Here is a 23,342-nt window from a genome sequence, read left to right on the forward strand (position 1 = left end):
CATGACGTGAATTGAGTCACTTGGCCTGGGGCTTTTTTTCCGGGGTGGGGTTTTTAACTTGGCCTCAAGTGCTGGAAGCCCCTGATCCCTGTGGGGTGGTCCAGGAGATCAGCCTGGGGCCTAGGGTGGGGGAAATGGGGCCAGGAGCAGTGGGGCACCCTGGACCAGCTGTGACGGCTCTGCCATCAGGGGCACATCCTGATGACAGAGCCCTGGAAGGATGCCATGGCTGTGGGTCTGCCAGGAGGATCCACAGACTCCTGGCTTCAATGGGACCATCACAGAGGGGGGAAATGATGATGGGGAGCAACCTGCTGGGGAGGAAGGAGGGGGCTTCCGTGCTTGAGGCTCACTGCACCTTCAAAGCCCAATTTCAGGAGCTTCACGGGCTTGGGGCAAGTGAGGAGAAAGGAGGGATAACTGGCTAGCATGAGTGGGGACGCATGAATGGGATTTACCCCAGTGCCAGGCCACGCAGAGCTGCAACCACCCTTTTCCCCCCAGATCGGCTCCCAGCAACTGGAGCCACAAGTCCCAGTTGCAGCCGGGGGTGTGCTGATTGAATCAAGGTGTGATTGAGCACAGCTCCTTGTTAAGCACAGGTTTAGTTCTTCCACCCTTCATTCATAGCTGCTACTATTTATTAGCACATTCAATAGTCTCATTAAGCAGGAGGTTTAATTACCTGCCAGGTTTGAGCTCCATCTTGTTTAGCTGAGCTGAGCTGCCTATGGCTTCCAGGTCTTGGGTTGTGTTGCACTGTGGCTGGTGCTTTCCCTGCTGAGATCTGTGGCTGGATTTCACCTCTGGTCAGGGGATCTCCAACTGGAGACGTGGCCTTTCCCCACCTTGAGAGTGGCAGATGCTGTAGTGATGCTTGGAGGAATCCAGTCACCCAGAGGCCATGGTAACCCCATGGGGACGGGGACATGCCAGGCACCTGGGCCATGGCACGTGGGAGAAGGAGCCAGGGCTGGGGTCCTCACGTGTGGGGAAGGACAGCAGCATTGGGGCCTGTCCCCCCTTGCTCCCTGCCAAGGGCAAGAGAAGCAAATAACCAGGGACCATTGCTGGCCCCACTTTTCAGCAGTGTCTAGGATTTAAGCTCTGGCTCTATTTCTGTACTGGCCAGCAGCTGTGTGGGCTGAAGGTGGCATCTGGGGCCAGGCTCGCCCCACAGCTTTGCCCCCTGTGTGGGGCAGGGGTGGGAGAGGGTGTGCTCGCTGCAGGGATGCCCAAATGCACAGGCAATGCTTTGTCCCAAGGTGGGGAAGCAGGGCACGGTGGGGTCAGCCCAGGAAGCTCAGCACCGCGGCTGGGTCACATACAGCCTGTCCCCTCTCTGCTCAGGCTCTGAACCGGCTCTGGGGGTGCATGTAGGAAACCCTCAGCCCCTACTGACTTTTTCCCTGCTCCCAAAGCAGCTGCAGCCCCAGCTGCTCTGTGACTTGTGAATGCAGGGCCCAAAAACCTGCGGCACGCCGGGACTGTGCTCGATGGGCCGGGCGAGGGGAGCCGGGGAGGGAGGCAGCCCTGAGCCAAGGGTTTGGGGGCCGCGGAGGGGGAGCAGGATGTGAGGCTGAAGGCAGAGCCGGCAGGAAACCCCCCTCTGCAGCGGGGCACTGGAGGGGGGGGTTTGGCCAGCAAAGGCGGATTTAGGGGGGCCGAAGCCTGGCGCGTTTTCCATCGTTAGCCATGGCTGGATTCGCAATGTGACCGAGCGAAAGCCCCAGAGCCCGGAATGAATTTGCAGGAGGGTGTTGCAAAGCAAAAGCAGATTTTTGCAGTGTGGTGAAGGAAACCAGATCCTCCGAGGGGTCCTGCAACAGCTTTGCTTTGCCTGAGCTTCGCTGGGGAAGCAAATCCCACAAATTCCTCGCCTGGAGGAGGAGAGCGGGCTGTGGGATCCCCCCGGCACAGCAGCGGGAGCAAGATGCAAATGCGCAGTGTGTTTGTGCTGCAAAGGCATGCTGGGTCCCCCGTTCCTCGGGGCCAGGGAAACTGAGGCAGGGAGCAGCGAGGCAGCTTGCCGGGGGGGGGTCTGGAGCCCCAGCCCTGTGCACGCAGGTTTTGCACTGCCATGGCGTGGAGCAGCCCCACCACTGCTGCCAACCGCTCTGCTCCAGCCAAGGTAATGCTGTTGCTTGCACCCTGATACCCCCTTTGTACCCGGCTCCTGGGGTGCGCTGAGCACAGACATCCCCAAGGAATTATCCCCCTGTTTAATTACAGCAGCTGCTCAGTGTTTCAGCCTGTTTCCCACCCGAATTACAGCTTGAGAGATGCTTTTGCCCTTTTCCCCAGCCGTGCCCACCCCCAGCTTTTTCCCTTCCGTTCACTTGTCTCCACAGACCCCTGCAAAGTGGGTCTCTGCCCCCCACCCCGTTCCCCTCCTGCCCCACGGATGGCGCTGAGCATCAGCCCGGGCCCCGACACACGGCTTGGGCCGACCCCCGTGTCGGGGTCCGCGGGGAGGTGCCGGTGCCGGGGCGGGGGGGCCGCAGCGGCAGAGCCCCGGGGCCAGGGTGCAGCGGGTGGCGGGACCCCGGTAGGGAAGGGGTGCCGGCCAGCCCGGGTCCCGGTCCAGGGATGGGCCGCGGGCCCGGAGAGGGGCGGGGGGGACTCACGTTTCGCTGACATCACGGCGGGTGCCGGAGCAGCCGGGGGCCAGCAGCCCCGCCGCCACGGCCGCTGCGCACCCGCGCCTGCCCGCCCGCGCCCCCGAAACCGCCGCTCCCCGGCACCGGCACCTCCGGTAAGTGGCGCCTTACGGCGGGGTGGCTCCCGGGGGACCCCAGGACTCAGCCAGGACCCCCAGCGCCTGCACCCCGGACTTGGGGAGCCAGAGACCGACTTTGCAGTTATGTGTCGTCGTCGTCCCCCCCCCTTTCCCTGGCCCCCCACGTCCATCGGGCGCCGGAGCCTTGGTCCGTACAGCCTGGGGTAGCGAGGGTAGGGGCGGGGGGCTTCGGCACCGGGACCCCCTGCACCTTTCCACCCCTGGGGGGCTCGGTGGTCTCTGGTAAACGGGTCAAAGCTTCGCAGTTTGTTATCCGGGGGGGTGCGTGTGTGTGTAACCCACCGACCTGGCCATTCCCATCACCCCACCCCAGCTCTGGGCTGCGTTAGCCCCGGAGGGTGGGGGGTCTGCAGGGTGCAGATGGGGAGGGGGGGTGGCTGCAGCCTGCCCTTCGGTGCCGTTCCCAGCAGGAGGGGAGGGGGCAGCCCGGCCGCCTGGGTCCCCGTCCCAGCCCCACTCACTCGTGCTGGGTGGCCGTGGGGCAGGGGACCATAATTTCACTCCATCTCGGGGAAGGCAGCTCGGCTGTAACCAGGGGCTGGGGGGTGTTCGCAAAGGGGTTTGGTTCATCATCACCCCCTCTGGAGACAGGCTCCGAGACCCCACGTGTCCTCCCAGCAGAGATGGGAAGCTGGCGTAGATCAGCCACTCTGCTTACCCAGGGTAGGGGGGTGATGCAGGCTTGGGGTTTGGGGACAGGGACCCTGCTGTGCCCGTATGGGCTGACCACGCTGGGCGTGCTGCCAGTCCACTGACTGCCCATTTGTGCACTGAGCTCTCCCGTGCTCAGCCTCAGTTGCCTGCGTGATAACTGAGGGGGTCACAAACCTTTCTTGGGGGGTGTTTCTTCCCCTGCTCAGGCAGGTAGTGCCCAAAAAGAGGGGTTATGGTGCAGGGAGGGGAGGAGGACAAAAGCCAGGCGTGACCGGGAGCATCTTCCTGGCTCAGCTCCTCTCGGCTGGCTGCCTCCAGCGTGGAAAGAGCCCCTTGTCTGCAGGATCAGCCGCTCCACTGCGCTTGTGTGGATGGTGAGGGAGGAAAAAAGGGCTCGTGACTCTTGCAAAGCGATGGGGAGACGAATGGGGCGCCTGGCTTTAGAGTCGCTTCCTGAGAGGAGGTGAGGAGCAGGGTACAAACCAGCTGAGCCATGACGGTGTATAGCAGCCCGTCTGGTCCCCTGCCAGCCCTGTGGCTCCCCAGGCCATGGTGGGGTCAGAGCAGGCTGGGCTCTGCCTGCCGGGCTGCCAGGGAAGAAGGTTGAAGCCTGGTGGTTCTGGGGTCAGCAGCCCCATCCCACCAGAGGATGCTCAGCATCTTGGGGCGGGAGCTGGTTAGGGAGCCCCAGGGTGCGAAGAATGTGGCTGAGGGGCTGGGACACATCCTGCAGTGCTGCTGCTCAGGGCAAGCCAGCTGGGAGCTGGACGGGTGGGAGACATTCCCTGCACTGGTAAGACACATCCTCCCTCCTCACAGGCCAGGATGGCTCCTCAGATCTAGCCAGGGAGGCCAGAGCAGTGCCGGAGATCCCTGTCCAAGTGATGGTGGGACCAGGATAGAGGAGCTGCTGTGAGGATGTCTGAAGCCAAGACCCTGAGCTCCTCTTGCCTCGTGCTTTCCTTGCTCTCCTTGCACTGGGCTTCGCTCCAGCTGGGCCAGGCTTTTCCCAGCACCTCCGACTACCTCCAGCGGGGCTGGCAGCGGCTGCTGGAGGAAGGAGAGGGCTGCGTCGAGTGCCGGCCGGAGGAGTGCCCAGCACCACGCGGGTGCCTGGCTGGCACGGTGCGGGATGCCTGTGACTGCTGCTGGGAGTGTGCCAACCTGGAGGGACAGATCTGCGACCTGGACAACACCAACCACTTCTATGGCAAGTGCGGGGAGCACCTGGAGTGCCGGCTGGATGCCGGGGACCTGCGGCACGGAGAGGTGCCCGAGCCCCAGTGCGCCTGCCTCTCCCACCTGGCCCTCTGTGGCTCCGATGGCAAAACCTATGCCCAGATCTGCAGGTTCCTGGAGGTCGCCCGTGCCCACCCTGACGCCAACCTCACCGTGGACCACGAGGGTCCCTGCGAGTCAGGTAGTGCCCCGGGAGTAGCTGTGGGGGCAGTGGGACGGAGGCTTGTACCTCTCAGGAAGGGACAAGCAAGGGGGTCTGGCTTAACTGTTTCACCTGGCAGCAAACGCATGGTGTCCACAGGGACACGGCAGTGCTGGGGACTGCTCCATGCAGTGGCAGGTCCCCCCTGGTCCCCCCACTCTGCTGCTCCAGGGCAGCTCCTGTGGATCCAGTGCCTGGAGAGGTCTGGGAGCAGCTTTGCCAAGTGGGAACGGGGTTTATGGGAAGCAGCAAATCCTGCTGGAGCAGATGGGGAAGTTCCAGGGATTTGTTAGCGAATTCTTGGCGACAGTGCTGGGTTCATGCTGGCCCAGTGCTCCTGAGAAATGTGGCTGCCTCCTGCAAATGGAAACCTGGGTCAGTTTGACTTGGCAGTGCGATTTCCATCTCCCATTTAAAACCCAGCTGGGGGGGCAGGCAGCGGTGGAGAGGCCATGCCCCAGCCTGCCCTGTCCAGCATAGGTCACCCAGTGCTGTCACCACAGAATGAGGGGCATCAAGGTTGACTTTATTTTCTGTAGATCATAACGTCCTTCAGTTTTTTCCCCCAGGTATATTTGGAAGTAGAGGCCTTCCCTTGGCCTCTGGCTCACGCTATGGGCCAGATCCTGGAGCAGGTGTGGGTAGGAAGGGTAGTCCTCACTGCATCCCTCCAGGGAAGGGATGTGGGACCTGGAGGTATTGGCTCCACAGAGCAGCCAGGGACCTGCTGGCTCCCTTAATTGCTGGTGCAAGCACCATGCCAGAGGAGAGGCCTCATTTGGCTGGAAGCTCATCCACCTCATCCACCCCCACCAGCCTCGGGCTGGATGAGTGCCCCTCGGCCTTTCCCCCACAGGAGGAGCATGCTCTGATTTGCACAGGAGAGCTTTGCTTTATAGTGCTGCTGTTACTGAACTGTTCCGGCTGCTTGTGTGTCCCTGAGCATCATTGCGCAGGCATGGAAAGTGAGGCCAGGAGGGATGGCAATCCCCCGTACGGCAGGGGGGCTGGGGAGGGAGCCCCTAGTCCCAGCTGCAAGGAGGGACTGTGTCCTGGGGCAAGGTGAGGGTCTGCTGTGGGCAGGAGAGGAGAGGGGCATGGGAAGGGTCCCAGCATCTCTACGTGAGCTGAATGCTGCCACCCTGGAGGGGACCAGCCCAGGAGAGCCCACAGGACCTGCTGAGGGTGGGACCTCTTCTGAGCCCACCCTGCTCTCCTGTGCCCCCTCCCCAGAGCCCCAGATCACCTCTCCTCCCTATGACACATGGAACATCACTGGGCAGGATGTCATCTTCGGCTGCGAGGTCTTTGCCTATCCCATGGCGTCCATCGAGTGGAGGAAGGATGGCATGGAGATGCTGCTGCCTGGAGATGACCCCCACATCTCTGTCCAGGTGAGTGGTGTGCCTAGGGTGTTGGACATGGCCCTAGGGTGACCCAGCCATTCCCAGAGCTCATGGGCAACCAGACCTGAGGGTAGTCATCCTCTGGGGGTGGCCAAGCCTGGCTGCCTGGGGATGAAAAGGGGTGACTGGGCCCTACACATCACGAGGACTGTCTGAGCCAGGGCTGGTGTCTCAGTGGTAGGATCCATCAGCGTAGCTCTCTTCTGCAGTTTTCTCCCATAGTTTTTGAACTTATATGTTTTAAGACCTGCAGAGTCTTGCAGCAGGGAGTTTCCCACCTCCCTGCCTTTAGTTTTCGCTGCCTGCTGGCTTTAATCACAGCCCCACTGGCCGGGCTGGAGGAGAGGACCTCCTGAGGTGCCTTCCAGCATGGGTTATCCTCTGGTCCCATCAGCAGAGTCAGGCAGTCCCTGCCCTTTTTTGCCTGCTGCTCCGAGCAGGGCTCCCCTCCCAGAGCTGGCAGGTCAAGGGGTCAGCATCCTGCCCACAGTCGGCCCCAAATATAGTGCCCAGCCAGGCATACCCAGCTATTAGAGGGTGTAGGCAGAGGCACAGGAGCCGTGCACTGCAGCCACGCACCGGTGGGGAGGAAACTGTGGTGGGATGCATGGGGGGAGCCAGGGGAGCAGGTGGGAGCCGGCACCATTGCGGGGTGACGTGCTGGTCCCCTTCCATCTTTCTGGCGTTTGTGCCACCCTGTAGCCTGTCGCAAGGTCCGGCCGAGGACCTTCACCCCAAGCAGGGCTACCCTGCCTGGCTGGAAGAGACTCAGCTGTCCTCTGCCCCTGGCCACCGCACCATAATAGCAGCCTGCAAACACAGCTGCAGCCCAGCTGGGTCAGGAAAAGAATATTTCTTGCTGGGGACAAACAGAAAATAGCCTGGTTGGCGCCAGAGCAATTCTGGGACCTTGCTGCCTGCCGAAACAGGCGGCTCGGGGCTCGTCTGAGCCATCCCGGGCTAGCTGTGCTCATGGCACAGATGCCCCCTTGCTTCTGCCACCCTGCAGAGCACCAACGCCAGCATCCTCCCGCTGTTTGGGGACCGCGGTGGCACTGGGGCACAACCAGGAGTCTGGGCACGTCTGCAAGGTCCTGCCCAAAGCAGGGGTCTCAGGCCCTCCTAAGGGCAAGGAGGTGCCCATTGCCCCCGCCTCCCCAGGGTAGTCGGAAAAGGGGGGACCTGCAGCCAGGGGATCTGTACCTGCCCCCAGAGTGGTACTTAGTGGGGGGGCAAAGAGCTTCCCTGGGCTTGTGTCCCCCTTCCCATCCATCCCAGCCCCATTCCAGGCTTTCGTGGCCCCAGCGCTAACCGAAATCCCCCCCCTCCTCCAGTTCAGAGGTGGCCCCCAGAAATATGAAGTGACGGGCTGGCTCCAGATCCAGGGTGTGCGGGTGACGGACGAAGGCACCTACCGCTGCTTTGCCAGGAACAGGGTCGGGGAGGTAGTGGCGTTAGCCAGCCTGACTGTCTTCACGCCCGGTAAGCACCACGTCCTTGTCCCCACGCTCTAATGGGGACAAGAGAGGGGATGTTTGGGCAGGGTGCGCTGATATGGTGGGAGCTGCTAGAGTATAGGGCTGTGCTGGGGATGCCCCAGCAAGCTGCCGTGCACGGTTTGGCTTTGGTCCTGGTGGGGAAGGGGACAGGCACTGGGGACGGCAATGTCACATTGTCCCCACACTGCCATTTCAGATCAGCTCAACGTGACGGGCTTTTCCCCGCCAAAGCCCCGCACGACGCCCGAGGACTACGGGGAGAGTGAGGAGGACTATTACTAGCCTGGAGACGGGATGTCCAGCTGCAGAGATCACCTTGCCCACGGTGGCTGTTCCCGGGGGTTGGGGATATCACCGGAGCAAGCACCCCCAGCCCAAAACTCCTTCTCTGAACCGTCTTGGCACAGCAGCCTCTTTTTTGGGGTGGGGACAGGGTGACACATCCCTTTGCTGGGGGGTGCTCGGGAAGGGGACGCTGGCTGGTTGGTGGCACAGGGCTGGGACTGGGGGTGGCTCTGCCTGGGGTGGGATGGCTCTGTCCTCTGGCCGAGCAGTGATGCGGTGGCAGGTGGGACGCTGCGGGGACAGCCACACCGCGTGTGATGAGGACTTGGTGCTGGGGCTGGAGGCAGTCCCCCTGGGAGAGGGAGGCCAGGGCAGGGGCATCTCTGCCCTGTGCGAAGCATTTTGGGGAAGCCAGAGCGGAGGGCTGGAACCTGGCTGTGACACCCAGTGCATTACCCCTGGGGCTGATCATAGAATCATAGAATGGTTTGGGTTGAAAGGGACCTTAAAGATCATCTAGTTCCAACCCACCCTGCCATGGGCAGGGACACCTTCCACTGGACCAGGTTGCTCAAAGCCCTATCCAACCTGGCCTTGAACACTTCCACAAATGGGGCATCCGCAACCTCTCTGTGCAACCTGTTCCAGTGCCTCACCACCCTCAGGGGATCTGCATCCCCTGAGCACAGGGACAGCCAGGCTTCTCCCCAGGACCCAGGGAACCTGCTGCCAAAACCTCCTTCTCTTACGTTTTGTTTTTAACCAGAAAAGCAGTGATTTGAGGAAACCAGACACTTGTGGTTTAGAGTGCTGTCTTTTCTCTGGCCCAACCGCCCATGTGGTCAGAAACACTTTGTCCTTTTTGGACCAACTTTGTGCTTTCCCTTCCACAGAGCTCTTTACTTTGCCATTTCAGTTAAAATATACACATAGGTCAAAGCCTATACAGACCAGTCGACTGTCCTGCATCCACAAGGATTATTCTGGGGGTGAGGGAGGGTGCAAACACTGTGGATGCTACCTTGTCCATTGTGGGAGTGCTTGGGTTGAGGAGCCCTCCTGCCCATCCCGGTGCTTACAGCTGGTCCTGGTGTGGGTCCTGCCCCTCTCATCCCACATAGGGATGGGGGCCCCCAGCAGACCAGCTCTTGTTTCCACTGGAAATGCTCCATTTTTTAATAAACCCCCACCTGCCTCTCAGAGCTGGTGATTTAGAGCAAACTGTCATTTTGGGGGAGTGTGGGAAGGAAGCCCAGAGCTGTGCTGTGTTGCCCCATGCCTGTAGAGGGCTGGCAGGACCCTTTCCCACGGGCTTCCCGGGGCTGAGCTCACAGTCAAGGACTGCTTTGTCCCCCCCCAAACCAGCAACATTTACAGGATTTCTGGGACTTAAAACATCCCCATGGACCAAACTGCTCCTGGTTACTGGGTCCCAGCTCCAGGGAGGTCTGGAGCTGCGGCAGGGAGCCAGAACCCAGGAGTAAGGAGTTGGCCAGTCCCCAGGCAGGAGCAGGCAGGATGAGACGAGGCTGGCGGCTTGGGCGCCGCACTGCTCTCCTTCCCTTGTTTTCTTTTTTCTCTTCTTCTTTTTCTCGAGAGCTGGCTCAGATGACGCAATTACGGCATCGAAACCTGAACAAGCAAATAAAAGGGATTTGTCTGGAGTTGGCAGTGGAGCAAAATTCCTGTAGCCGGTGAGGCTGGGCCAGCCTTGGCCCCTGCATTGCAGCCTGACAGGGCACAGCCAGCACCACTGCCGCCCTGCCTGCCTGCCCACCTGCTGGGCTGCCTGTCCTCTTTGGCACTAAACCCCTTCTCAGCTGGGGCAATACAAAAGGCACCCGTGCCTCAGTTTCACCTTCCATCTAAGAGTGTAATAGCATCCTCCTGGGACTGCAACATCAGAGTCAGAGCGTGTTCAGGAGGGACCAGGGACAGAAACGTGCCATTGGCTTTTATTTTCCTTTTTGGGGGTGCAAAACCTGCTTTCAGAGGAGCCGGGGTGTTTTCACCCAACCTGATCCCCTCCCTGTTTGGTACACAAATCGGCTGGTGGAACTGGGCTGCCGAACTCAGGCTGAGGCTGCCACGGGGAAACCTGAGAGCGTCCCGGAGCTTCAGCAGGCGAGGAGAGCTGCGTGCTGGGCTCCCTGCCGGTGCCTGGGGCTGGCCCCCAGCCAGGGCTGCCATGCCAACCCTCCCCAGGGCCAGGCCCCCCCTGCCCGCCCTGCCCACATCGGCATGAATCCAGGTCGTGCCAGGTGTGGGTGCAGCGCTGGGCTGGCTGGGGGGATCAGATGAGTCGGACCCCTGTCCCTAGCTCTCCCTGTGCTCTGCGGGGCGATGACCTGCCAGGGCACAGGTGGGCATCCGTGTTTTGATCTCAGTCCTTGCCCCCTTCATCTCCGCACCTGGTCCCTGTGGTACCCCACGGGTACCTAGCAGGGAATGCTGTCAGCTCCTGCTCCTGCCCTGCAGGGGAGGCAGCAGGGATGTGGTGGTTGAGAGAGGGGGGAACTTGAGCAAGAGCCCTTGGCCAAAATTAACCAAACTGGGGACTGTGTCTCCCAGTTTCCTCAGATCCCAGTGCAGGAGAGGGCTGTCTGAGTTGCAGGCTAGCAGCTTGGCCAGTGTTGGGGCTCCACTCCACCCAAGACGAGGGGCAGCAGAGTGGCCCCAGGGGCACAGAGGGGGCTGGTGTCCCCCTGCCCCAGCTCCCAGTCTTGCCATTTCCAGCCTCTTAAAAATTAAAGGAGCCAATATCGCTGCATGGCTGGAATTGGTCACTGCCACAGAGCTTAATTGAGGTTATTTGTTGGCTCTAAAAACGTTTGGTCAGCTCTGCTGCTGGCTGCTCGGATGCTTCCTACAGCCCCTGCCCCAGGGAGAGGGTCTCCCCCGGGCTCTGCAGATGCTCTCCTCAGCCCTGGTCCCAGGGAGCTGGCCAAACCTGGTGTCAGTATGGGGACAGAGAGCGTGCCCCCGTGGCATGCAGCACCAAATCCCTTTGCTGGCCAATTTTTGGGGCAGTTGTTTTCCAGGGACAGTGGGGATGGAGGGGCCCAAGCGGCTCCTGCCAGCCCAGCTGCCTGCGCTCAGAGCAGCAGCTCGGCCCAGATGTTGGGCTGACGTCAGGGACGGGGTCAGCTGGACCGGGAAGCGCTAACGTGGCCGCCGGCCCTGGGCACACACTGTCCCCGGCACGTCCCGGCCACCCAGGGTGAGCAGGGTGCCGGTACCTCCCCGGGCACAGGAGGACACCGCAAGGCTGGGGACAAAGAAAGGGGGGCTTGTCCTGCTGGCACCCAAAAGACCCTGAAGATGCATGCTAACAGAGCCAAAGATGGTGGTTAAAAACTCACTGGACCCCAGTCCCCGGGGGGGACACACAACAGCCCTGGCACTGCCCTGCCACCATCAAGCATTTTGGCCACCACCATTGTGTACTCACAGCTCTGGGTGCTAGGGGGGGGGAAATTCAGGTAAAACAACCCCCCCAGCCTCCAAAGCAGCTGTTTTCTGCCCCAAACCTGAGGTGTGTGTCGCACCCAGGCCCTGCTGCAGGCTGCTGGTGGGACCTTGGCTCTTCCCACCGCTCCAGCCTTCAGTGCGGGGGCACCATCCAGGTCCCCAGACCACTCCAGCGACCACCATGGGGCAGAAGGCCACTGAGACGGTTGGCAGCTGACCCAGAGATGACACCAGGGTGTCCTGCTCCCCCCAACAGCCGACCTGACACCACCGGTGTCTCCCTCATCCTTGCACCCTCCAGTGCTGCCCAGAGCTTGCCTGGCAGCAGGCACCTCGAGCAGCTGCCAAGCCACAGGGTTTTGCGATCTGCAGGGAAACCCCACCAGGTTTGGCAGGTAAATACGAGCCAGCAGCGAAAACATGCTGTCCCTGTTCTTCCTTGCCCTCGGGGTGCCGGGACCTGCCCCCGGCCTGGGCTTGGGCAGGAGGCACATCTGCACCTCCATCCCAGAGTCCAGATTTGGGCCACCGGCGTGATTAGCCGCTAAACAGTGCCATCTCCTGGCAAAGTCACCGGCCACGCCGAGCCCTGCCACCGTGCTGGGCGCCCGGTGAAGGCACATAGGGTCTTGGGCACCACTGGAGCATCCCGATCCCCCCAAATCCAGCCCTGCCTGCCCCATGCCCTCCTCCTGCCCCTGGCAGAAGCTCTGCCTTCTTGGGAGGGGCGATGCCATCCCAAGGGACATTGGTGCTAAACTGTCCCTCGGGATGATCACAGGAGCCAGAGCATCCTCTTGACACCAGCTTTGGATGGCTATGGCAGGCACAGCTGGGATGAGGCAGAGCTTGGAGATGTTCACCCGCTGTCCTTGGGGGTGTGCTTTAACTGGGGCTGCAAAAGGGTCAAAACCCCTCATGGCCACCTTGCCAGTCCCCCCACACCGTGGGTATATACCATGGGAGATTGATGGCTTCTGGCAGGGGTCTTGGCCAGTCTGACCTGAATGCTGGTCATGCCTGGATGGAAATTTGCAACGCTGTAACCTCACTCTGCTAATGGGTAAACTGAGGCACAGAGCAACCAGGTATGGGGAACTCAACCAGAGCCAGAGACACAACCAGAGCAGAACGGCCAGCTACACCCTGGGCCTTCTATCCCCAACCTGTCCCCATCCCTGGGGGCAGTGGCATTTTCCCTTGTGCCCTCTGCACGGCACCTCTTCACCCTGCTGTGCTGGCTCAGGGAGAAAATAAAAAAGAGCAAGACCGCTTCCCTGCCTCCACCCAGCATTTACGCCATCTGATAAACAAAATAGAAATAAATCCTCCTGCGTTTGCAGCAAATAGGTCTCCATGGGGGGTTGCTTTCAATAATTCAAATGCCGCTGCAGAGCAGAGCCCATGCCAATGGGTTTTAATAAACACAGCCATAATGTGACATGCAATTTATTATTAAGCTTAAAACAGGAAGCAAAGAGTTTAATAAAAGCACCAGGTTCCTTGTATCAGTCACAGCAAGCGGCAGGGTGCTAGCTGTGGGGAGAGGCTGGCCAAGCTGGCCGCAGGGGCACGCAAAGCTGGGTTCGCTTTGCCATGTGCCCCCTGAGCTGGGATGACAGGGACCCCGGGCAGGGCATGGAGATGTGAGCCAGACCAGGGGGAAACGGGGATTATTACACGAACGGAGGTAAGGCACAGAACACCGCTTACTGCCTGCACTCTGCTTTGGCAGAGCTCTGCCCTGGCATCACAGCTTGCTTGTAAGGGCAGATTAAAGCCTTGGTTTTAGTCCTTCTCTCCCAAGACTTTCTCACCCACATCTCTTCCTAACTCAGCTCCACATGGAGCCCTGCCCTGCTCCATCCTTGCCGCCCCTGGGGCTGCCTATAAAAGCAGGCAGAGGGGGTAGCTGAGTCTCCTGGGGACAGTGTGGCTGTGAAATGAGGTGTTGCAAGGTGTGGGGGACAGGAGCTTGTGGCTGGTGCTGCGGTGAGCATGTGTGCTGCCCACCGGACTGCATGGCTGTCCCTTCGAGCCATGGATCTGCTCAAGGGCTGGTGAAAAGCAGGAGCTCTGTGGGAAGGTGGCTCAGCTGAGGGATGGAGCTAGGTGTGAGGTAGCTGGTGCAGCTACATCTACAGGCACCTCTGTACACAGATGAGGGGTGAAGGACGTGGCAGCGTTCCACACTCATCACCTAGCAGAGCTGGGCACTGCTTTCTCGCTGTTCCTGCTGTGGGCTTCCCTGGGCAATTGAATGCTGACACTTCCCCCAGGGATGTGGCTTTTTTGCCTCCTCTCCTTGGTCTTGCATCCTAGCAGCACTCTTTCTGTTTGGGAAGGGTCCTCGCAAACCCCGGTACTCACTCCTGCAGAGACCAGCACAGCAGCTGGAAGAGAGGTGAGAAGTGGTGCAGGGACTGCCCTTGCTGGCTCCTCATGGAAATGGGGTTTGTACGACTGCCCTGTGCTCTGGCTTGGGGGAATGGCCTCAAGGAGAGGCAGTTCCCTGGATGCAAGATTTGCTTGTGCTATATTAGACCGCAGAGAGTCCCTTCCCCATCAAGGCTGTGGGAGATGTGGGGCTGTGTCCCAGTCCAGCCAAATGACAGCCTGGAGCTGAGCCAGGGACTCCAGGGCACCTGCAGCTCCTTCCAGCAGTGTGAGCAGCATCCTATCTTAAGGAGGGCTTTCCAGCTAGATAAAGCCACACAGGCAGCCTCTGTCCTCCAGCATGGCTGAGGGGATGGCAGGGCTGTGCATGGGGCAACTTTTGCAGGCTCTTTAGCTGGTGTTGACAGCAGAGGGTTCATGCTGGGATTGATGCTGCGTAACACCCTCTGGCTTCTGCCAGCACTGGTGCCCGGCGGAGCCTGTAAAAGGCTTTAACTTGATACTGCTTTTTTTCTCAGCTGTATTTGCTGAAAGCTCCACTGCCTCTGGCTTTAAAAGCCCAAGGGCTGCTGATGTGACTCTGTGTGTGTCCGCTACTGAGGCTGCCAGTGGGATGTTGAACCTGGATCCAGTGAAGGGACATGGTGTTTGCCTGTCCCCTTGAGGTGACAATCCCTGTGCAGGGCCATCAAGAGTGGCACCAGCCCAAGGAGGGCTGGAGGGCCCCCCAGCTCTCCACATAGAGTGGAGTCTCCTTGCAACACAGATAGCTTTTTTGACCTTTACCCATGGTCAGATGGGGGGAAAGACCTGCTCTTGGTGGTATGTGGGGATGGTGTGGAGATGGTCCTGGTTATATCTTGGCTCGTGCTCATCTGATATCCTGGTTCTGCTCCCTGTGCTCAGCACAGCTCCCCGTAGGCTGGGCTTTCCCCTCTGCGTGGGGCTGGAGTGTGGGATTGGGGTCTGACCCCATGGGAAGAGGGGGATGAGCTGGAGCAGCCAAATAACCCGTGCTGGGGCACAACCTGCAGAGAGCACAGGTACCCTTCAGAGAGCATCTGGGGCGGGTTATCTTGGAAGCAAGGAGGTGCTCAGCAGGGACCTGCCTTATCGGAGCGCTGGTTGCTGTCTCTCCTCGCAGCCCTTTCTGCCCTGGGGCTGCTCTCTGTCACTTCTCTTCTCCGTAACAGCCGGAGGCAGGCGGAAATGGGAGCCCCTGTGCCTGGTCCCTGTTGGAGCACACTGTTTCGGAAGTGGGGGGGTATCTGGCTTGCAATTACTGTGCCTTTGGCTTGGCAGGCCTGAAAGTGTGAGTGATGGGGTCTCTGCAGAACAGCCCCTGAGCCCTGGTGGGTTGCGGAGTGCTCGGACCCATCAGCAGCCTCCCTGGCTGCGTGGGCTCAGCTGGCTTGGGAATGCAGGAGGGGAGCATGGGACAGCAACATTGGGCTACTAGTGAGAACCCCCAAAATTCACCTAGCTGGATGTCCACATCCAAAGCACAGTCTAAGCCCTCCCCTTTAATAACTTTCCTCTCCCATCCACAGCTGGGAGGAGACGCAGAAGCAGTGGGAGACTCGCATCTCCCATTCCCATCCACCTTCCTGCTTTGCAGCCACATGTTACTGTGTGTGGTGGAGGGCTGGGGCGGCTATTCGGCACCTCTCCAGGACGTATGCTGGAGCCACTCCTTCCCTGCCAGGAGAGCTCAGGTAGGGAGGAAAAATTGGGGGGGGGGGGGGGCTGGAATCTGTTGTTGCATATTGGCTGGGGTCAGTGGGACCAAGAGGTTCTTGGAGCTCTGGTCTGGTGTGTCCTGCAAGTATAGCTGCAGCCAGTGGATTGAAGCCCCCATGTCTGTAGAAAATAAACCGTCAGTCACTGGGCTGCTGCAGTTGCAGGATGGGAGTGGCAATTCCCCTGCAAGCATTTTGGGAGGGAGGATGCTACCTGTCCTGCCCAAGGATGGAGGAGCCAGAAACAAGTGCTGCTGATTCCAGCTCAACAGGCCTCACTTTTAAACATGGGGAGAGGGCCAAAAGCAGCACATTAGGATGGTGTCCTCAGAAGTCGTCCCAAACTCCAGCTCTCTCTCACCGCCAGCTTGCTGTGGCCTTGGGGAAGGAAGGGTTAAGCTGCAGGTCTCAGCAAAGCAAGTGCTCTCTGAAAAAGCCAGCCAAGCTACCCAAATGCTGGCCTCCCCTCTGCCCCCACCCTTATCCATCTCTCTTATCTGCCCTGGGCAAGAGCAGGGCATTTCCCCTCCTCGGGCTGATGAGGACCAGAGCTGGCGACAGGCGGAAGCCGGTGCTGACTGTGTGCAGGGCTTAGGGAGGCCATGGCCGTGGCGTCTGGGCTGCAGGGTGGCCTCTGTAGCTGCAGGTCAGAGGTGTGGAGGAGAGGTATGGTCCACCATGGGGCTGGAGCCGCTGAAGAGGTCTCCTATCCCTGTCTGTCTCGTACCCTGGAGACCCCTGGAGGAACCTCATTTCTGTAGTATGCATGTAACGAGCTTCTGGGTCTCAACTCCTCTGGAGAGCAGGGCTCACATTGCAGGGGATGGCAGCTCTGCAGGGTCCAAGTACCCTCTGAGCACTGATATCTGAGGGCATGGCATCCTGGTTCGGGGTGGCATTGTGCAGTCCAGGCAAGCTGGGGCTTGGCTCTGCCCGTGCTGGGGGTCCAGATGGAAGGGGGGAGGTGTCCAAGCAGCCCAGGTAGGGGCGTTTCACCCAGTGAGGGCTGCAGTGTGAGCAAGGTGCCAGGGCATCTCTGGCAGCACAGCAAGCTCTGCCGACATGAGGCAGGCTTGGATGGGCTGTTTAATTAAATGTGAAGGGCTCTCGCACTTCACAAGCTGCAGCCTGAGCGACTTCAGGAAAGAGGCCTTTTATTAAAAGAGAGAGAGGCTCCGGCTCTGCCAGGCAGCCATCAAATGGCACATTTAATTGTCTCGGCTCGTTTAGCTGTCGCATGGGGAGGGATGTGCTCTGAGCTCTTCAGCCTTCCCTATATGTCCTTCCCGGCAGGCACACGTGCTGCCTGTGTCCCTGGTGCTCCCGCTGCCCTCCAGGAGGGCTGGCGAGGAGAAGGTGGGAGATGAGCCTCTATCCAAGGACAACACTGGGGGCTTGCCAGGGACTGGGCAGAGCCCTGGCTTGTTCGGTGCACTGATGGCCCAGCCTGCCCAGGGCTGAGCCCTGGGGTTTGAAAGGGCTCGGGAAAGCAGCGGGGTGGATGGGAGCCTCCTCGAGGCATGGGAGCTGCCTGGAAGATGGGGGGTAACTAAATGGCCATTTAAAAGTACCTTCTAATTTATTCTCATGGCATAAATGCAGCAGAACACTTCTGGCTCTGAAGAGGCCATCCTACCCTGGTTGCAATGTAGTAACCTCAGTGTATAAGCCATGGGGAAGGCTGGCAGTGGGTTAGGATAACTGTGCTGCTCCTCTCCTCTAGGAACTTAAGTCCTTGGAAATATCTTCTGGGCTCTGTACCATCCCAGTAGCAGGGAGCTGGCCTGTTCAGGCTGCACATGGAGGGAGAAAGGACCTCTGGGTGGCTTTGCTTTAAATCTGTTGGATGATATGGAGGGATTAAACTTGGGTTCAGCTGCTGGTGCTGAGCCCATTGTCCTGGGGGAGAGGCCCCTGGGGGACAGTTGCAGCCTTTCCCTTGGCTGTGTGGGAGCAGCCATGCCAAAGCTCACCATTTGGAAAGGGGAAAGAAAAAAAGATCAAGAGGGGGAGGAAATACAGGCTTTTATCAAAACCTCCTACTTCAAAGTTGTCCAGCTGAAGTGCTCCCCTTTGGTTTAATTTGAAGTGATGTTTCCTTCAGCAACTGCAGCTAAATGGCATCAAACAAGGCTGAAACAGCCGGAAAGCCTGGAAAGGAAAGTCACCATTTGGGAACGGCTTGAGGCAGACCTTCCCATTGGGGTCATCCATGAAAGCCTTTCCATGCAGATGAAAACTGCCAACGCTGGCATTTCTCATCCCTCAGCTCATGGCATGGGATAAAATCCAAACCCTTTTGGGAATGGGAATGGGGGTAATTTCCTACCCTGGGTGCCTGGGGGTGGCTCTACCCCTTTGACCTGGCTGCAGTGTCTGTGCTCATAGGAAAGGGGGAGGCAGGAGATGGAGACCTGGGTGCTATTCTGCCCTTCATCTCCCAGGCTTGTAGTTCCCAGCCTGCAGCCCCCCTGAAGCCAGATGCTGAGTGCTGCTTTGGCAGCCCCTCCACATGGGTGAGAGCTAAACCAGATTGTGGGGAGCACCAGGGGAAGGGGCATGAATCCATCTTCCTGACAAACCCCTCCAAACCCTCCTGGAGCAGAAAAGGCTGGCCCCTGCTCCTGACGCCTGGGGAATTCCTGCGTGGGGGCAGCGGGGAAAACCAGCAACAGCGGGGCATGTGCTCCCCTGTCACAGCATCCCTTAACTACTAAAAAACTGCCTGGGAGACAAAGCAGCTGGCTTTTCCTGGGAGAGCCTGACATGTTGCTGTCTGCTGTATAGGAACTGATTTTCCCCATCTGGCTGGAAAATTGAGAGGAACTACTTTGAAGGCAGCTGTGTCCTGTCCCCGCTGGTGACAGTGGGGCTGGGTGCCTCCTGGGCAGTGGGTCTGGTCACTGGGAGGACAAAGGTGGTCAAAACATGCCAGCAAATCTGAAAGCTTCTCTGGAGAGAGGGACGTGTCCTGGGAAACAGAGAGAAAGATCATAGTCATCTCTTCCACCTCCAGTGGTCGAAGCAAGGTTTTAATGGCAATTATTATGTTAGCAGTAAAGCCACTGGCCAGGGAGGAAAGTGAAGAACAAGTCACCTGTCACTGCACATGGAGAAGGGATGCTCAGAGTTGTCTGCCTGCTGGGGACTGCTCACAACAGTGCCTCCAAGCCTTCTTCCACCCAAAAGACTTGAGTGTTCTTCCAACTAGAGGCTGCTTTATGGAATGGGACTTCAGAGACCTGTGATGGTAGCAGAGCCGGACCCTGATCCTAGATTTTCTTACATTAAATCTCAAGGGGGAGAGGCTCAAATACGTTTGTGCTTGCAATGATGGGAACTCCATGGAGCAGAAGGCATCTGACTATATGCTCTTTCTCATGCTCTCACTGATGTTTGGGGAAAGGTCTCCGCCAATCTTATGTGAAGTCCTGAAGCTGCGTGAAGAGGCAAGGAAGAAACAAAACATTCTCCCATAAGAGTTGGGTGAAAGGAGCTGTAATTTCTCTTCTCCCAGCCCAGCAACCCCACGTCCTCCACAGCAGATCTGTTCCAGCACTGGTAGGGTTGCTGCTTTCTCAAGTCTCCCCCCTCCTCTGTCTCCCCCCGGCTCTGCTCCATGCACTCCCAGCTGCTCTAGGATGATACAGGCGGGCGCAGAGTTCATGGGAGCCGTACCTGTGCTTTGTCTTCATCTGTCACCCCTCCTGACAGTCAGATCCATCTTGAACTGGGAGCGAGAGGGGAAGAGAGGGAAGTAATAATTAACCTCTGTGCAGGCCGCTCCCAAAATGCTGCAGTCTGGTGATGCACGAGGAGACGTCCCTGACACTTTTATTGCTACTCCAGCGCCGTGCTGCGTCTGTAGGAGGTGATTTGGCTGGGCTGGGATACCTGAGACTTTCATTACGGTTGAAGAGCTGCTGGCACCTGCAGCACTTCCCTGCTGGGTGCATTACCAAGGGCTCCCTACCACCCTTGCTTGCAGAGCTGGGGGACAAAGCTCATTTGGGGTGTTTGCAGGCAGGCTGAGTTGGGGTTTTCATGGAGCAGTCCTTGGGGGGGGGTTAGATTTAGTGATTGAAGTTGTTTCTGGTGGAGGTGGAGTACAGGTATGCAGGAGCAGAGCTGGCAGGGTGGTCTGGGATGAGTAGTCCCAGCCCCAGGGTGAGCTGCCTGGATGTGTCTGAAGTCTAGGGCAGGAGCCCGGGTGTTATGGAGACTGAGCTCCCGTTACCTGTGACAGACCCGTGGTGGCAACCTTGTCCTGAACTGGAAAGTTTCCTCGATGAACACTTGAAGTGGGGCTGGGGGCTTTTGGGCTCCCTTGTGATGCTGTGCTGGACCGTAATGCCATCTTGGCAAGGGACGGTGCTGAACATCCCCCTGGGTCCCTGCAGCCCTCTGCCCTGGGTGCCTGTGGGTCCCTGTGCTGGCACCCTTGGGGTGGGGTGACCCCACAGCCACCTCCCAGCAAGGCTGGGACAGCAGTGACGCTGCACAGCTGACAAAGTCAGCTACTCAACTGCCTGCTTGGGACCTGGTAGCAAAGGAGCCCAGCAATTAAAGCAGCATTAGTGCCCAAGCTCCATGAGATGAAAAGACAACAGTCATTCTTGTGAACCCAGTGGAGCCCGGGGACAAACACAGCCTGACCCTGCATGGAAACTGGGAAAAGCCACCCAGGGGCTGGTGTCTGGCTTGGTTGTCTGCTCCTCGGTTCTTCTGCAGGATTGTTGGGCCGTCAATCAGAGCAGTGACTGTGTTTCAGTACATGCCGATGCCCGTTCAGCAGATGTTGCAGCCTCATCTTGTACAAGCGTGAGAGAAAATCAATGCCAAAAGCACTTGGCAGCCAAACCCTGGGTAGTGCTGATCCAAAGTGGCTCACGCTCAGACTGGTCATGTATCAAACTCCTGGTCTTCCATGCGGGAGTGTGGAGGCTGGGAAAAGATGGGGCAGCACTGGCTAAAGATGGGGACGGGGTGTAGGGCCAGATCCTTGTGTGGGATGTACTGTTGTGCAGTGTTCTGCAGTGCCCTGGACATGGAAGGTCCTGTGTCTGGGGAGGGGAGTGGAGAGGACTCCTTGGGGTGTGTCTTTGGGATAGCACTGGCATGTTGTTTGCCCATAAGATGGGTTGCAGCGGCTGTTCCTCCCCAAAAATGGTCCCAAGCAGCCAGGATCATCAGTGGGCAGGAGCCCAGCATCAGGTCCCACTGCTGTCCCCAGGGTCTGCAGCAAGGGACAGCCATCCAAGGGCTGTGAGCTTCCCAGGATGGAGGGGCAGAGGGTCAGCAGGTCAGCGCAATCTTCTGGGTGGGAGGATGGAGGTGCCACTGGAGCTGGCACAGGGAAGAGCCACGATGGGATTTCGGGCCCAGAGGAAATGCCTTGTAGGGTCTGGTGGACTGAGCTTATTAAAATGATCGTGAGGGCCCCTGGTCACTTTGTGAGGAGGAATCACCAAGTGCTGAAGGCCTGGCTCATGAAACTGAGAAAGGCAAAATGTGAATCTGGACCTGAGTTCAAACCAAGAAAAAACATCTTACAAGTAAGATCCATTTTGTTTTCCAGTTGTTTTAGCAGTGAGAGGGGCTGAAATAAGCCCATCCACCAAGATTGGAGGTGGCTTAGCCTGCTCTGGTTGTCTGCAGAGCAAACTGGGATCCTTTTCCAGGTGTTTTTGTCATAGAGATGCTTTAAGCAACCCCAAGTTACAGCTGTCAGTATTTGGAGGCAGGCTGATAGGACCTGGCCTGGGTAATTTCAGAGGCAACTGCAGAGGATCCTGGCATCTCTCCTAGACTTGAATTCTTTAGTTGCAGCCTCGGTCCTGGCAGGCTTCTTACTCTGTGTCCTGGCACCCATGTCTTTATGAACTGTCAGCCCCATCAGTGTCCCCAGGCTGTTTCTAAGGGGTCTATGAAAAACCATCAAGAAAGGTAGAAGTGGCTTCTGCACAGGGAGAATTTGGGGCAAATTCCTAGTGGGAGACAGTCTCTGCATGTAAGAAGCTGTTGCTCGTATAAGTTGGAAATGGGGAAACTGAGGCATGGAGGATGAGACTGATTTTTTCCAGCTGAGGCAGAGACCTGGTAGGAAGCCCAGAGATGACTTGAAGTCTTGTTCAGCTTCCCTCTTCTAGTTGCAAAAGCATCCACTGGGAGCAGGGCAGCAGACTGAAATAAACCAGCTCCAAACTTTCCAGCTCAGCCTTCAAGGGGTAGTTTGCCAGTGGTAGAGGGGGAAAATGCTCCTGAACACGTGAAATGTCCAAAAAGGCTGCAGATGAGGCTGTGCACAAGTGCTGCCAGCTTCCTGGCTTTTGAGCGGCAGCGAGGCTTGGCCTTTCCCTGCACAGATGGGGGTTTAATCAGGCACAGTTTAAGCACATGGGTGTTCAGCACTAATCCAATTTCCCTCCATTCATTAGGGTGGTTATTCATCACTCGGGAATGATGAAAGGCTTCGAGTCTGCGTGGATGCTGGAGAGTGTCAGCACTGCTTGATGCCGGCGTGCGGCCACGAGCCCTTCCCTCGCCGCTGAGCCTGACTGCTGGTGGGGATGGCAAGTGAGCTCCTGGATAATCCCAATCTCTTCATAACACCCAATTGCAAGCTAGGCTTGCTCTACTAAGCTCCGGAGATCCAGTCATCTTAGGCTTGTTGAGCAGTCAGATGGGAAACTGGCTGAAGCACCAGGTAACACACGCAGATGGAGAGCTGCTGGGCTGGGAGAGGACCTGAAGGGATGGAAACCCATGGCCCCGCTCTGCTCCATCAGAGCTTTGCATTGCTCCTGAGGGTTAATTGTACAGTAATCTTGCTGGGCAAAACCAATCTCCCACTGCTCTGCGAGCCCACAAACCACCGTGTTCAACAAGCTGGTCCCAACCCTGCAGAGAAAGGCCACGGTCTGTGAAAGCAGAGCTATGGGGAGTGGGTGAAGGGACGGCTGGTGCCCCAGGCTGGGGCAGAGCTCGGGTATAACATCAGCTGGAACAGCCACGGATGAGGCTGCACGGGGAAGGCAGCTGCTTTGGGTGCACATTTGCTTCTTCCAAGGGTTTGGCAGATGCACTTCCACCTCTGCCACCTGGTGCCAGGGCAGATGGGTCAGGAGGCTGCCAGAGCAGGTCCTGGCTGTGCCCTGGGACCCTGGCATCCAAGAGAAAGACAAGAGACTTGTCTCCCTCTGTCCCTTTCCCCCATGTATGAAGCTCAACAGACCTTAGCTTTCCAGACAAACAGGGAAGTTTGCACAAATGTCTAAGATGTTCCCTCCTGTCTCCCAACTCCTGTCTTCAGTGTGAATATTCTGGCCATTAAAGGAAAAAATAGTAAATTATGCTCCATGGTTGGTGTAAATTTTGGTGCGAGGTGAATGAAAGGGGCTGCAAACACTGTACAGGAGGAATCGAAGGCTGTTGAGCGGATGCAAGTGCGAGTGTTTCCCTACTGCATTTATTCCCCCGGCCCTAGTAAATGGCCCTTGTAGCATGGCTCATGGGGATGAGAATTACTGCCCTGCCCCAGGGAGCTAAAGGGTAACTACCAATTAGCGGCTGAAGAGTTATTGGATAATTCTGATTATTATGAGTTGTCTGGGGACCTCTGGGTCATCGCCATGGGGCACCTGGGCTGTG

General features: G+C 58.4%; 1 protein-coding gene across 3 annotated transcripts; it reads left to right on the plus strand.

Moving 5' to 3' along the window:
* The first annotated feature begins 2,562 nt into the window (after nt 1-2,562).
* Nucleotides 2,563-23,010, plus strand: KAZALD1 (Kazal type serine peptidase inhibitor domain 1). Of its 3 annotated transcripts, none has more exons than XM_030031293.1 (6): nt 2,563-2,755; nt 4,274-4,874; nt 6,129-6,289; nt 7,636-7,783; nt 15,504-15,668; nt 18,750-18,951. In XM_030031293.1, exons 2-6 carry the CDS (start codon nt 4,373-4,375, stop codon nt 18,938-18,940), a joined length of 1,167 nt encoding a protein of 388 aa, XP_029887153.1. In that variant the 5' UTR covers nt 2,563-2,755; nt 4,274-4,372; the 3' UTR covers nt 18,941-18,951. The 3 variants fall into 3 exon arrangements, with proteins under 3 accessions (XP_029887153.1, XP_029887154.1, XP_029887155.1); XM_030031294.1 differs by lacking the exon at nt 18,750-18,951 and adding an exon at nt 22,130-23,010 and having other exon boundaries at nt 2,575-2,755; XM_030031295.1 differs by lacking the exons at nt 15,504-15,668; nt 18,750-18,951 and adding an exon at nt 7,997-9,490 and having other exon boundaries at nt 2,608-2,755.
* The last annotated feature ends 332 nt before the right edge of the window (nt 23,011-23,342 follow it).

This window comes from Aquila chrysaetos, chromosome 11 (genome assembly GCF_900496995.4).
Source record: "Aquila chrysaetos chrysaetos chromosome 11, bAquChr1.4, whole genome shotgun sequence".
NCBI classification, from domain to species: domain Eukaryota; kingdom Metazoa; phylum Chordata; class Aves; order Accipitriformes; family Accipitridae; genus Aquila; species Aquila chrysaetos.